The 15,859-nt window shown below is 42.0% G+C and overlaps 2 protein-coding genes across 3 annotated transcripts in view; one reads left to right on the top strand and one right to left on the bottom strand.

The window, feature by feature from the left end:
• Positions 1-11,970, bottom strand: part of CLTRN (collectrin, amino acid transport regulator) — a 58,958-nt gene extending 46,988 nt beyond the window's left edge. The window contains exons 1-2 of the mRNA XM_062183156.1: positions 11,853-11,970; positions 11,763-11,780 (exon numbers count right to left, since the gene is read on the bottom strand). Coding sequence (XP_062039140.1) covers positions 11,763-11,780; positions 11,853-11,970 — 136 coding nt within the window. The remainder of the gene's footprint in view (positions 1-11,762; positions 11,781-11,852) is intronic.
• Positions 11,966-15,859, top strand: part of CA5B (carbonic anhydrase 5B) — a 108,552-nt gene continuing 104,658 nt past the window's right edge. The window contains exons 1-2 of one of the 2 annotated variants that reach the window (XM_062183398.1): positions 11,966-12,073; positions 13,348-13,400. The gene's annotated coding sequence lies outside the window, so the exon portion shown is untranslated. Of the gene's footprint in view, positions 13,119-13,347; positions 13,401-15,859 lie in introns of both variants that reach the window. The other variant, XM_062183399.1, reaches the window with a different exon arrangement.

The following is a 15,859-nucleotide window of genomic DNA, read 5'->3' as shown; positions in this document are numbered from 1 at the left end:
TGACATTATTCTATATATAGGGGATCCAAAAGACTCCACTAAGAGACTATTGGAACTCAAAAGAATTTGGTAATGTGGTAGGATGTAAAATCAACACACAAAAATCAATAGCATTTATATACACAGACAATGCCATGGCTGAGAAAGAACTTCTAAGATCCATCCCATTCACAATAGCTACAAAAAAAAAAATCAAATACCTTGGAATAAATTTAACCAAGGTTGTCAAAGATCTCTATGATGAAAATTACAAAACATTAAAGGAACAAATAGAAGAAGACAGAAAAAAGGGAAAAATCTTCCATGTTCATGGATTGGAAGAATCAATATCATCAAAATGTCCATTCTTCTGAAAGCAATTTACAGATTCAGTGCAATACCAATCAAAATACCAAGGACATTCTTCTCAGATATAGGAAAATCAATGCTGAAATGCACAGGGAAACACAAGAGACCCCAAATAGCTAAAGCAATTTTATACAAAAAAAAGAAAAGCCAAAGGCATCAAATACCACATTTCAAGACATACTATAGGGCAGTTATAATCAAAACAGCCTGGTACTGGTACAAAAACAGATGATAGACCAATGGAACAGAACAGAACAGAAATGCCAGAAATCAACTTACACATCTACAATCAATTTATTTTTGACAAAGGAGCTAAAATCAATCCTTGGAGCAAGGGCAGTCTCTTCAACAAATGGTTCTGGGAAACTGTATTTCCACATGCAGAAGTATGAAACAAGACCCCTACCTTATAGCTTACATAAAAATCCACTCAAAATGGATTAGAGACCTAAATCTGCAACCTGATACCATCAAATTATTAGAGAACTTTTAGGAAACCCTGTAAGACATTGGCATTGGCAAAGAGTTCTTGGAAAAGATCCTAGAGGCACAAGCAATCAATGCCAAAATTGACAAATGGGATTACCTCAAATTGAAAAACTTCTGCAATGCAAAAACAAACAAACAAACAAACAAACAAAAAAACACTCAGCAAAGCAAAGAGGCAACTGACAGAATGAGAAAAATTATTTGAAAACTATGCAACTGATAAAGGATTAATAATCAGAATATATAAAGAGATCAATAAACTCAATAACAACAAAACAAACAACCCAGTTAAGAAATGGGCCAAGGAGTTAAATAGGCATTTTTCAAGAGGAAATCCAAATGGCCATCAGACACATGAAAAAATGCTCAGGGAAATTAAAATCAAAACCACAATGTGGTTTCACCTCACCCCCATTAGAAAGGCTTTCATACAGAAATCTACAAACAACAAATGATGGTGAGGATGTGGGGAAAAACATACCCTAAGGCCGGTACCGTGGCTTAACAGGCTAATCCTCCACCTTGTGGCGCCGGCACACTGGGTTCTAATCTCAGTTGGGGTGCCGGATTCTATCCTGGTTGCCCCTCTTCCAGGCCAGCTCTCTGCTATGGCCCGGGAAGGCAGTGGAGGATGGCCCAAGTCTTTGAGCCCTGCACCCGCATGGGAGACCAGGAGAAGCACCTGGCTCATGGCTTCGGATCAGCGCGATGTGCCGGCCGCAGTGGCCATTGGAGGGTGAACCAACGGCAAAAAGGAAGACCTTTCTCTCTGTTTCTCTCTCTCTCACTATCCACTCTGCCTGTCAAAAACAAAACAAAACAAAACAACAAAAAAAGAAACGTACCCTAATCCATTGTTGGTGGGAATGTGAACTGGTCAAGCCACTGTGGGAGACAGTATGGAAATACTTAAGAAATCTGAATATAAACCTACCATATGACCCAGCCATTCCACTCTTGGGAATTTACCCAAGGGAAATGAAATCAGCATATGAGTTATCTGTAACCCCATGTTTATTTCAACTCAATTTACAATAGCTAAGATATGGAATCAACCTAAATGCTTGTCAACTGAAGACTGGATACAGAAATTATGGGATATGCACAGCACGAAATACTTCACAGTGGTAAGAAAATAAAATCCTGTCTTTTGTAACAAAATAGATGAAACTGGAAAACATCATACTTAGCAAAATAAGCCAGTCCCCAAAGGACAAATACCACATGTTTTCTCTGATTTGTGATAACTAATAGAACACCGAAAAGGTAATCTATAGAAGTGAAATTGACACTTTGACTCTTTGTTCTAGACCCTGTCTAGCGTACTTGGGCCTCATTCCTTTGTAATCATAACCTCTACTCTACCTCCAATGGCTCTACTCCCAACCTGTGTGTACTGATGGTCCTCTTCCCCACTTAATGCTGTATAATTGTTCAAACCTGGTTAATGCCACTCTTAGGATCATTGGTTACTATTCTCACTCTGTCTTTTATGACCTTGTCTAAATATGATCAGAGTCGGCAAACTTGGAAGGCTTCCATAGCCTTGGCAACTCATGACGACAGCCTAGGGTGGTTACTGGTGCCATAAACTAGAGTGTCAATTTGTTGGGTCAACAACAGGAGCCACTGTGCAGTTGCTCCTCATGTGGGATCTCTGTCCTTAATGTGCTGTACATTTTGATTTGATGCTATAACTAGTACTCAAACAGTATGTTTCACTTTGTGTGTCTATGTGGGTGCAAACTGTTGAAACCTTTATACTAAATTGATCTTCTGTATATAAAGAGAATTGAAAATGAATCTTGATGCAAATGGAAGGGGAGAGGGAGCGGGAGAGGGGAGGGTTGCGGGTGGGAGGGAAGTTATGGGAGGGGAAAGCCACTGTAATCCATAAGCTGTACACTGGAAATTTATATTCATTAAATAAAAGTTAAAAAAAAAAAAGAAATTCCTCCATATAAATACAGACTAAAAAAAAAAAAAAAAAAAAAAAAAAAAAAAAAGAAATTGACACTTTGAGATGCAATGACTTTGAACAGCCCTTGTCTCAACTGTTGAAGAACAGTTTTTTTCCCATACAATTTGTTGAACTCTTTACTTAGTATAGAGTTAATCATATGTATATAAAGTAAATTTAAAATAGATCTTAATAAGAAATAAGAATGGGAATAGGAGAGGAGGGTAAGGGGTGGAATGTGGGTGGGAGGGCAGGTACAGTGGGAAGAATCACTATATTCCTAAAGTTGTATTTATGAAAAGTATGAAGTTTGTATTCCTTAAATAAAAAGCTTCTGAGAAAAAAAGAAAAAATTATCATTTCTTACATTATAACTTATTTCATGTCTTATATTTCTTTGAGCCCATTTTAGCTATTTAAAATTTCCAAATTTCAATGAAGTTGAAATTTTCCATTGACTTTATATATTATTTCCCACAAAATATCTACATTTGTTAGTATACTCCTTTTATATTTTCTAGTGTGTATTTTTCCATTATATTTGCCCGAAGTTTGCCTATTTTTGTTGTTCAGTTCAGTTCTAGACTTTCTGTCCTCTGACTCATCAATCTCTTAAAAAAAAAAAACAGTTCCTATCTACTGGTTCATCCCCAAAATGCCCACAAAGGTTGGGTCTGGGCCTGGCCTAAGCCAGGAGCTAGGAGCTCAATCCATGTCCCCCACATGGCTGGCAGGAACCCAAGTACTTAGGCCATCACTATAGCCTCCCAGGGTTTGCATTTGCAGGAAACTAAAGTACAGGAAGCTGTAGCATAGAGCTGGAGTTGGGAATTGAACCCATGTTCAATTCAGAGGTGGGATGTATGTGTCTTAACTGGCCTCTTAATTGCTGAGATAAAAGTCCACTCCACATTATTTTCATTTGTCTTATTCCTTTGGTCATTATGGTCATTATACTTGTTTTTAGAAAATATTTTTTTTACAAAAGATTTATTTACTTGAAAGGCAGAGTTATGGAGAGAGAAGGAGAGTCAGAGAGAAGGAGGAAGGAGAGAGGGAAGGGGAGAGAAGGAGAGGAGAGAAGGAGAGAGAGAGAAGAGAGAGAAATCTTTCACTACCTGGTTCATTCCCCAGATGGCTACAACAGCTGCGGCCGGGTCAGCCTGAAGCCAGGAACCTGAAACTCTATCCTGGTCTCCCATGTGATGTGGCAGGAACCCAAGCACTTGTGCCATCTTTCAATGCCTTCCAAAGTGCATTAGTAGAGATGGATGGCAAGTGGAGTCGATGGAATTTGAACTGGTGATCATATAGGGTGACAGTGTTGCAGGCTGCTGGCTTAACTTGCTTTGCTACAGTGCCAGTCTCCTATTTTTATTTATTTGAGAGAGAGAGAGAGAGAGAGAGAGAGAGAGAGAGAGAATGAGAATCTTCCATCCTCCATCACACAAAGCCAGAAGCCTAGAACTGGTTGGGTTGAGCAGCAGGAATTGGAAGTAGAGTACCAGGGCTGGAACCAGGCACTCTGATATGGGATGTGAACATACAAGTGGTGGTTTAACCCATTGCACCATAATACCTGCCCCTATACTTTTTGTAGTCTTTTGAAACTCTTGAGTTAGCTAATAGGCTCATTTATTTCTAATTTTTCTCTTTATTTTAATATTTAATTGATCATCTATGGTTATGAATTTTCCTTGGAGTACTGATCTGGTCAAATAAAATGTGTAGATGTACAGTGACCTCAGTCATCTTTTCTAGGTAGTTTATAACTTATAGCTTTAATTTTTCTATATCCCAGCAAGTTCTTAGAAAAGCATTTTACAACAGTAAAAAAAAAAAAGCCAAAAATGGAATGATTCAAAAGACAGGTCTATTGGATCATGTCACATGAATAAAAAGACAAAAGTTCAAACAACAAATACGGGGGCCAGCGCTGTGGCGTAGCCAGATAAGCCACTGCCTGCAGTGCCGGCATCTCATATGGGCACTAGTTCAAAACCCGGCTGCTCCACTTCCAATGCAGCTCTCCCCTATGGCCTAGGAAAGCAGTGGAAGATGGCCCAAGAACTTGGGTCCCTGCACCCACATGGGAGACCTGGAGGAAGCTCCTGGCTCCTGGCTTAGGATCAGCAGAGCTCTGGCTGTTGCGTCCATCTGGGGTGTGAACCAGCGGATGGAAGACCTCTCTCTCTCTGCCTCTCCTTCTCTCTCTATGTAACTCTGACTTTCAAATATATAAATAAATATTTTTAAAAAACCTCAACAAATATGAGTTGCTGTCAATAATTTCACTTCAAATAAAATGATACCATGTTAAATGTCACAAAGGAGGTACTAGACAGGAATTCATTATTAAACAGCTTGATAGAAATCTCAGTAAAATAGATGGAAATAGAACTTATCTGTCAACATATTATCTTTCACACTTTTCAAAAACATTGCACAAATTTAGTGTTTGTTTTGATGTACAGATTTGAAGTAGGAAACTTTCAAATGTCCTATCTGTGTAACATGCTTCATAAAATGCTCATTTTAGCAATTTCACATATGGAAGCTTAATGACTCATTAGTAACCATGGTAATGATGGCAAATAAAGCAGTTTCAATCGTTCTGAATTATGCTATTTCCTTCCAAATGTTAAAAGCTTAGAGCACATAAGTTAAAGGTTCTGATTACTGTTGCCATGAGAGATACAAAAGGGATCCAAGTCTCTTGAGACTGGAAAAAGACATTGATTTCTCCGTGTTCTTTAACCTCCTCAACACTACTAAGCAGCAGTTTCTGGGCACATGCATATTGATCTACTGCTCTGGATGGAAAATAAACTATGACATCACATGGAAAGAAAACACGTGTGCTATTCTTTTGACTCATGCAAGATGCCATTTAAAGTTCATCAAAATCATAAATGCATGTTGGGGATATATAGGCTCCATTTACCTGCAGTAAAGCAAGCAGTAGGGAGGGCCAATGTTCCTTTGAAACTGACCCTGATTATTGTTTCCTTGTCACAAATGGGAATTTAATAAATCTTTAGCACCTAAAACTAGTACTATAAACCATGAAATCATTTCAGACATAATGTTAACCCCATAACTGATTTAGCAAAATGTATCTGCCTATGAACACACTAAAAGAAATCAAAACCTTTAATAACTAAACATGGAAATATTTTATGAGATAAATATTTTATACTTTTTAAAAAAATATTTATTTGTTTGAAAGAGTTATACAGAGAGAGAAGGAGAGGCAGAAAGAGAGAGGTCTTCCATCCACTGGTTCACTTCCCAATTGGCTGCAATGGCCGGAGCTGTGCTGATCCAAAGCCAGGAGGCAGGAGGTTCCTCCGGGTCTCCCATGCAGGTGCAGGGGCCCAAGGACTTGGGTCATCTTCTACTGCTTTCCCAGGCCATAGCAGAGAGCTGGATCAGAAGTAGAACAGCTGGGACTTGAAGCAGCGCCCATATGGGATGCCGGCACTGCAGGAGGCGGCTTTACCTGATACACCACAGCACATGCCCCTGAATAACCTTTGTTTAAATTGGAATGAAATGTATGTACTATATAATAGACATGCCAAGGTGTTTATATTAATTAATACAGTATTTTCAGTATAACTAGGTAACAAAATTATTTCATTCTCTTTACACTGGCAGTTAATATTAAGATGCATGGGAGGGGGGCCAGCGCTGTGGCATAGCAGGTTAAGCCTCCACCTGTGGTACTGGCATCCCGTATGGTGCATGTTCAAGACTGGGCTGCTCCACTTCTCAACCAGCTCCCTGCTAATGTGCCTGGGAAAGTGCTTGGGCCCCTGCCACCATGTACGAAACCTGAATGGAGTTCCCAGCTCCTGGCTTCAGTTAGGCCCAGCCCCAGCCATTGCAGAAGATCTCTCTCTTTCTCTGTAACTCTGCCTTTCAGATAAATCTTTAAAAAAAAAAGCTGCATGGGGAGAAAAGATATTTTTTTTCTATTGTGCACAATACTCTATTTTAACTCAGTGCTTTTGAGTCAGGGTTGATTTTGTCCTCTGGAGGATATCTGGAAACGTGTGGAGACATTTTTGGGTGTCACAAATGGTGGAGAAAAGGGGTGGGACTGGCATCAGATGAGCAGAGGTTAGGAATAATGCTAAACATCCTACAAATTTTAGAAACATCATTTAGTCCTATATCCGGTACCTTTTTTCTCCATGTGTTGGGTTCACAGAAATAACCAACACAAGAATGAACAAGAGATAAAAGGGAACCATATGTGTGTGCATGAAATTAAGCCCTTTGTAAGATTGCAATATCATTTGTTCTATATTCTGAATTTGTCATTAAAGTCAGCTTATTGATGTTTTTAATTAAAATGGCTAATGAAAAAGAATCATTTCTTGGTGGTTGGCGCCCTGTGCACAGATGGGCTGCCAGTCCAACAATTCATGACTACATTCTTACTCTCCTTATCATTGACACTGAAACTATTTCCACATTAAAAATCTTCATTAGCAAGTACCTAAGTGCTAAGAGAATCCATCACTTTGGTCTCTAAAATCTGAATCTGGCTTGGCTTTTCCAATATATCTATACTAATGCTCCCTTCACCTTCCTCCTCTGAGCCATTCATTCCACCAGCTAGTCTCTGCAAGTGGGCCATGTCCCACCACTGTGTTTCCAGTGTGTTTGTTTTCACAGGATTTGCTTTACTTGAATCCTGCAAGCTTTCTTTTTCTTTTTTTTTTTTTTAACCTTTAAACATCTTAGCCATTGTTCCAGGTCTATCTTGATTATCACCTCCTTTGAGAAACATTTCTTTTTTTTCCCACCTGCTTTTGTTGTGCAGTTTTATAATTGACTTGTAGAATCCAGGAACATTTTATCCTCTTCTTTTCCTGTATTTCCATAGCATGTTTTTCACACCTGTACATGCATTTATTGGCAGCATGATTTACTTTTGTATCCTACAAAATTTTAAGTTTCTATAGGGCAGGAACTATGTTTGGGCCTTCTTTGTATTTCTCCCAGCCCACAGATATCTGGTAATTTAAGAACACTGAATTAATTAATTTGAATCAGAAATGGCAGTTCTAAGAAGCTGGAGAGTGTGGAAATGAAATAAAGCACTGTGAAGTATACTGCAAGGTGTGTGCTTTGAGGTTCTTCTTTTTTAAATTCCTAGGTGAGAAAAAAATTTTTTCCCATAATCCTTGAAAAACAAGAAGTCCTGAGGTTTGGGATATTTCTGTCTCCATCTCCAAACATTATGCCCTTTAGAAGATGAGAAAATCATATGAAGTTAGGATATTTGGAAAGCTCATCAAATTTTATAGGTTAATTAATAGCCCATAACCATTATGAACTTTGTCTTATTTTTCACAGGTTAACATTTTTCTACTTCAGAGAAAGTTAATCACTACTGCATGGAAATAAAAATTAATTCAGAAAAACCGAGTGAGCATAATTCTACCAATTTTGTATTCCTAAGGAAAAATTCAAAGGAGAATTTTTTAAACAGAATATATTCATGCTTGTGTTTCACCTAAATCATGAACAGCAAAACTTCACAGTTAAGTCTCATTAGTAAAATGAAGATTTTACTGACATGTCTTCCTATATGTTTAACAGGTGGGTTAAACAAAACTTACAGGAATCCACTATTCTAAACTGAATTCCTGCACCAGACCCAACAGACCAGACCAAACCAAAATGGAGTCATTTGTGCTAAGTGCCATACACTCAAACTGAAATGTTTAAGGAAGCAGAGAGATCCCTTAACACATGAGTTCTTCCTGAAAAAAAGAGATTCTGGTCTAGCTGAGTCAGTATAATAAAGAAGTCTCTGCTGCTTTAATCCTTTTAAAAACATAACCTGAAGTAAGTGCTGTTAACCAATTTTGTTGTTGTTGTTCTATTCCCTCGTTTCCATCTTACAAAATCCACTGTCCTGCTATTGTCCAGTGACTTTCATTTGATTTTGTAAACTGGCAGATGCCCTAATTCATGAATCATGAATGAAAGCCAATTAAATCTATAACTATATATGTTGTAATTTTGCCTTTTGACAGTTCTAAGAGTTTTCTCATGGTTTTGGCAAGTCATGATTTTTTCTAGGCCAAAATTATTGCAGCCATGCTCTGTGTAGTATTTTCCATCCTTAATCATCTATTTGGCTGCCAGTTAGAGGTACCCAGTTAAGTCACATTTAACATTGTTTTTAATTTATTTATTTGAAAGCAGAGAGACAAAGACAGAGATAGGATGGGGAGGCAGGGAGAGAGATCTCCCATCCATTGGTTAACTCCCAAAATGCCTACAATAGACAGAGCTGGGCCCAGGCTGAAGCCAGGAGTCAAGAAACCAATCCACGTATCCCATGTGGATGGCAGGGACACAACTACTTAAGTCATCACCTGCTGCCTCCCAGCATGTGCATTACCAGGAAGCCAGAATCAGGAGCAGAGCCAGGATTCAAACCCAGGCACTTCAATATGGGAAGCTGGCATCCCAAATGGCTTCTTAACTATTATGCCAAACACTTGCCCCTGGTGAGTCATATTTAGCCCAGAATATTGGTATTTCTTTTGCCAATCTCTAGAAAGGTATGGAGTGGGTGGTAAGGGGCATTGGGCTGGGGATCTTTTAGGCCATATGCTGTCATTATTCTAAAAGCATCTTAATCTACTTTCATTCTGGTTAATACAAAAGATATATGCATTATATCAGAGTTTTACTCAGCAATAGTGACCTTGCACCCTCAACTGTCTGAATCTCAACAAGAATCCTGTAATGACAAATGTTGTCTTATAGACTGCCTAAAGGATGTGTACATTAGACCCCTATCACTATCAATGTCAGATGTCAGGGAGGTGCTGTTTGCACCCTTGAAAGATATTGTTAATCTGTTACAGAACTTTTTCCTTCTCTGCATGGACTCAGCCACAACACTTCCCAACTAATTCAGCCAGCTAATGTGAATGCATGGGAATTGACATGTGAATTAAAATTTACTTGCCACATAAGGAAAGATGATTTAAATGCTACCTGGAATCAAGCCAGACTATTGAGGGTCTGTACTCAGTTGAACAGGATGGTTTGGAAAGCCATAAAATTGATTTAATACACTGTGCTTTGTGATTGTGGCAACAGTATATTTTTAGGGCATCTGTGGGTAACTCCTTATGACATTTATCTCCTGCTGAGTCACAGTATCATCACGAAGAATAATCAAAAGGCCCCTTAGGAGTAAAAATCAAGAAAAACTATGCTTCTGAGAAATAAAATCCTGATTGGCTTATGTGAACAGTATAAACCCTTGATATAATTACTGTTTCTTCTTTCTTATGGCCATTTGGAAGCTTAGAGTCAAATCTCTGCCTACTTTCAACAACTGTTCTGGATCCAATGGCATGAATACTTGAGAATTAATCCTACCATTGTTGCATTATTCTCTCTCCATAAATTTTCCTTCTGGTTCCTTCAGCAATTTCTTCTATATAGTGCCATCCATATTTTGATAAGCTGTGTCAAATCACCTGGAGAAGAAGGTGAAGTGTAACTAATGCTATAAAAGACCAATGCAGTGAGGTAGGCATGTAGCATAGTGCTTAAGATGCCTGAGTCTCATATTGGAGTGCCTGGGTTCAATTCTTGGCTCCAGCTCCTGACTATAGCTTCCTACTTATGTAGATCCTGGCAGGTAGCAATGATGGCTCAAGTAGTTGGAGTCCTGCCACCCACGTGAGAGACCTTGATTGTTTCCAGTTTCCAGTTTGGCCCAGCACAATCCCCAGCCATTGTGGGCATATGGGGAATGAACCTGTGGATGGGGGCTTTCTCTGTGTGTCTGTCTCACTGGTCTCTCTGTTTCTCAAAAAATTGTTTTTGAAATTAATGCAGGAATTTATTCAGGCTGTAGGTGGGCCCATTTCCTATGAGTTTATTTTTTCCATCAAAAAATGACTATGGCTGACATTTGAAACATTTTATATAAATGAGATAGGGTTCTCAGAGCCAGAGTGTGCTCATTAAGAATGGTTTGTTGAAAATTGTTCTTGGGGCCGGTGCTGTGGCATAGCAGGTAAAGCCGCCACCTGCAGTGCTGGCATCCCATATGGGCTCCAGTTCGAGCCCCAGCTGCTCCACTTCTTATCCAGCTCTCTGCTATGGCCTGGGAAAGCAGTGGAAGATGGCCCAAGTCCTTGGGTCCCTGCACCCACATAGGAGACCTGGAAGCTCCAGCTGTTGCGGCCACTTCGGGAGTGAATCAGCTGATGGAAGGCCTGTCTGCCTTGAAATAAATAAATCTTAAAAAAGAGAGTGGCCTGGGAACCTAAGGCGTGGCCAGGGTGTCAGGCAGGGAAAAGCACAGGGGCAGGAAGAAGTGGGCGATAGTGGTCACGGGGTTGTAGCTTGTGGCCTAGGAGCACTGCCAGCATTGGCCAGGATGGAGAGGAGGTGGGATGAAGTATGAAAAGGACGTGACATGAACCAGAGCCTGGGCTGGCCAGAGACTAGGGAATGGACCCACCAGTCAGGAACAGGCCCAGCAGAGCGGGTATGGGGGTTGCCGTAAGGGTATCGCAGGGCGAGAACTACACGAGGGTGACTTAGCCCGAGCACTAAGGTGGTGACAAAGATGGTCGAGATCGCAAGCGGGAATGGGGCGTCAGAGGCGGACAGCAGCAGTGTTACCAGACTGCAGAGCACAGACGTGGGCACCGGAGAGGGATATGGGGTGGTCAGCATGGGTATGACCAGGGGTTTAGAGAGATGTGCAAAGAACGGCGCTCAGAGGCGTGGCCTAGCCGGCGCGTACAGGAGTGGCCACCGGTGAAGCGGCAGACCGCGGAGCAGCGCGAGGAGCTGAGGAGAATGACGTAGGTGGCACGCAGAGACGGGGGCGTGACCTTGACGCTCATAGGGGCGCGACATAAATGGTGGAGCAGGTGGAGGGCCGGGGCCGGGGCAAGTTTACCGCGCGGGCGCGTGACCGCTGTGGGAGGCCCGTGTCGGCGACAGGAGATGTACAGTCATGGTGAAGAGAGATACGGGTCCGGTAGCTTGCAGAGGACAGAAAGGAGCTCGGGCGCCAGCAGCGTTGTCAGGGCGGGACTTCCGGCCTCTCGGTGACGGACGCCGGAAGGACGGAGGCTTGGCCCGGATTTGCGACATTTTTCCGGCATATGGGCGTGGCGAATCGCGATGGGGCGTGGCCTAGATGGCTGCTCCTTGTAGGCTCGTGTCCGGGAACCGGCGACAAGGTTCGGGCTGCTGGAAATCTTTCCGGTAAGCTCAGTGGTTATATGGAGTGTGGGCAGCCAAAGACAAGGACTTTGTCCCAACCCTGCTTACGCAGACACACGTCCAGGCACCACCATGGGTTCCAGGGCTGGAAAATCTGCTGGCATCGTGAGGATGGCCAGGATTCCACCGGGTCTTCTCTGAGGAATGGACATGGGAGGGTGGCGGCGGCGAATGACCCCTCCTTCGGGGATAAGAAAGTTACAGTTGTCCGTTTTTCCCACGACTATGCCAGGGGTCGTGTACAGACTCACAGCCACTCCCAGAGTGGAGAATCAACCGAACACTTGCGTCCTAATGACAAATCTGACTCTTCTCCACTGCTCAATGTCTTCTAGCCTTGCTTTAGTTCCCTGCACCAGAGCTGGAGAGGAACCTCCAAACTAGAAAGACTGCTGGTGGCTGGGAATGTATGTGAGTTCAGCATGAAGTGCTGCTGTCCTGACGTGGCTGGAAAGCAATTACTATTAATATCGGTGTAATTCTGTCCGTTTATAATGCTGGAAAGACGAGAAATGCCTGAAGTTGGCGAAGGTGGCGGCTTACATCTGCATTTGGAAAGAAATTGTTGTACATCCGCCGTTGTTTATAACCATGTTGTTTTCTGCTTCTCCTTCGTTTGCTGATAATCTGGCCATTTCCTCTTTGCTGGTTAAGTCCTTGCTGGAGCCTGGACGATAGTCAGAAATCCCTCGTGAGAGAAGCTACCCCCTTGCATCTCTCAGAGCAGCCACTGTTTGCAACCTGTATCCAAGTGCACAGTAAATGGAAGTTCTTCCTACCCACCTTGTCTTCTGAAACCTGAAGAAAAGTTCCACTGTTGTTGAGTATTTTGGAGATTAAAATATTTCTAGGGCTTTCCTCCTTTGCCTGAATGTTTTTGAAGCAGTAACTGGGCTAGAATTCACTGAGAGGCCCAAAGCTGCAAGAGTACCATTCTCTGTGCCTTTACCCATCTGTCCTTATTCTGCCTGGAGCCAGGCAAAAAGATGCCACTGCTCAAAGTGGAGCAATAAAGATTGAGTAAATTGTAAGTAAATATGAATATTTTAGAAATCTGATGGAAGAGGAAAATGGTGTTGCATTTCATTGGCCACACTGGGATGTCTTGTCACAGCACACAGAGCAATTATTAGAACTGCATCTTGAGATCTTTGGCAATCCCAGATTGGGATCATGCTCCCAGGGAAGGACTGGAGGAGAAGAGGAAGCTAAACTTTCATAACACATGACAACATAATCTCTAATTTTTATTTCAGGGAATTGCAAGCGACTGGCTTCTTTTTGAAATCAGCAGATGAGAAAATGAAAGGTCAGTCTGATGACAAGAAATTTTTCAGTGTAGTTGTAACCTTTTGTCAATTCTTTCTTTTGGTGTAAATGTCTTCAACAGGCAGAGTTCAAGTTCTTAAACATTGGGGCCGGCGCTGTGGCACAGTGGGTTAACGCCCTGGCCTGAAGTGCCATGCCAGTTCTAGTCCTGGCTGCTCCTCTTCCGATTCAGCCCTCTGCTGTGGCCTGGGAAACCAGTAGAGGATGGCCCAAGTCCTTGGGCCCCTGAACCCACGTGGGAGGCCCAGAAGAAACTCCTGGCTCCTGGCTTTGGATCAGCGCAGCTCCGGCTGTTGCAGCCATCTGGGGAGTGAACCAACAGATGGAAGACCTCTCTCTCTGTCTCTGCCTCTCTCTGTAACTCTGCCTGTCAAATAAATAAAATGCATCTTTTAAAAAAAAGTTCTTAAACATTTAACAAATAGGTGTTTTATGAATGTTTTTAAAAGATTTCTAGAGTATTTTGTCACACATATCTAGGTCTGCAAAATAGCAGATAAAGGATGTGTTAATAAAATCCAGAGCATACATAAATAACTAGTGATAGCAAAAGATAGCACAGAAAGCTTAGCTCCCCTAGGGCCCATCTGGTCACATAATCGTGAAATGTTGAATGGAGCATTGAATATATACGTGATTGATTCTGTTATTCTCCCTTTTTGTATAAGGTTGACTCTTTCCCTAATAAAAAGTTAAGGAGAGAAAAAAAGGGAATCAGATTTGAAACTCAAGTGACCCATGCTCTTCAAAACTGGTCAGTGAATTCCAATAATGAAGGTACTTAAAATCCAGATGTTCTTGTCTGGCTACAGGTAATATATTGAAAGTGTATTAGCTGTCTGCCTTTTAAAGTGTCAGCCAGACTTTCACATGGCTTTAATTTCTCATCTCCTCAGACACATAGTGAACTTACCCCTGTGGAGACTGGAGTTAATGCTGCTCCAAGCCAAGCAACCAGAGGCTAAATCAGGGTGCTCCAGAGATACAGAATATGGAAAGAAAAAGAGATTCCTTTTTTTTTTTTTAAAAAAAGATTTATTTATTTATTTATTTGAAAGGCAGAGTTACACAGAGAGAGGAAGAAACACATAGAGAAAGAAATCTTCTGTCTGCTGGTTCACTCCTCAAATGGCCACAATGATCGGGGCTGGAGCAGGCTGAAGCCAGGAGCCAGGAACTTCTTCCATGTCTCCTACATGGGTGAGGGAGCCCAAGGACTTGGACCATCTTCTGCTGCTTTCCCAGGTGCGTTAGTGGGGAGCAAGATAGGAAGTGGAGCAGCTGGGACATGCACTGGTGCCCATATGGGGTGACAGTGCTGCACATGGTAGCTTAACATGCTACACCACAGCACCAGCCCCAAAAGAGATTTCTTTTAAGAAACTGAGTCGTATGAGTGTGGGGGCTGGCAAGCCGGAGACTCGGGGAAGAGCTGACCTTGGCAGCTCAACTCTGAAGGCTGTCTTTTTTCGCCTAAGGATTTCAACAGATTGGATGAGGCCCAATCACATGGCTGATAATCTGCTTTACTGGGTCTTCTGATTTAGATGTTCATGTCATCTAAAAATCGCCTGCTTAATGACATTAATAGTATGGAATCAAATATGTGGGTATTGTGGCCTAGCCAAGTTAACAAATAAAATAAACCATCTGAGTTTATTACGGAACAGATCTTCTGTAACCCCCCAAAGGCATAAACCTTGCCGACAACTTGGATTTCAGACTTGAGCCTCCAGGACTGTGAGATCATAAAGTACTGATATTTAAGTCTCCCATTCTATGGCACTCTATTGCAAACTAATACAATAGCCTACAGACCTCAGGTAGGGAGTTAGGTCTGGAGGTGTTGAGATGGGGCATCTCCATGGGATTCATGAACTTCCTACCAGTCCCCTTCCAGCTGATGACCACACATCTCAGCCTCTGTGAGTAGAGTGTGTACATGAGGAATGGGGTGCCCACACAGTGCACATTATACCAGGTCAAGAGACTGTCACAATACTAGTTGGGGCAGAAGGCTTTTTGGTAGCCTGTTGGACGTTTCTGCCTTGATCCCTCAAATGTTCCTTGGAGAGCAGTGATAGCAAGTACTCTGCTTCCTGCTTTCATTGGACAGGGCCTGTCGGGTGTGATTCTCTTTCCTTTTACTTAGGTGTAGCCTTATCCCCTCTGACTCAAATGGAGCTGGGCAAGGACAGCAATGCAAAGAAGAGCTAGTTCACAACCAGTTCACAGCAAGGGTGTGTGGGAAGAGAGGGAAGGATAAAATCATGCGGTTTGTCTCCTTGTTCTGCATAACAGGATGATGTGCTTTTGGTAGCTTTTACTCTTAAAAATGTGGCGTAGCGAGTAAAGCCGCCGCCTGCAGCATCCCATATGGGCGCTGCTTCTAGTCCCGGCTGCTTTTCTTCCAATCCAGCTCTCTGCTGTGGCCTGGGA

This window comes from Lepus europaeus, chromosome X (assembly GCF_033115175.1).
Source record: "Lepus europaeus isolate LE1 chromosome X, mLepTim1.pri, whole genome shotgun sequence".
Lineage (NCBI taxonomy): Eukaryota > Metazoa > Chordata > Mammalia > Lagomorpha > Leporidae > Lepus > Lepus europaeus.
This window is presented reverse-complemented; position numbering and strand designations above follow the sequence as displayed.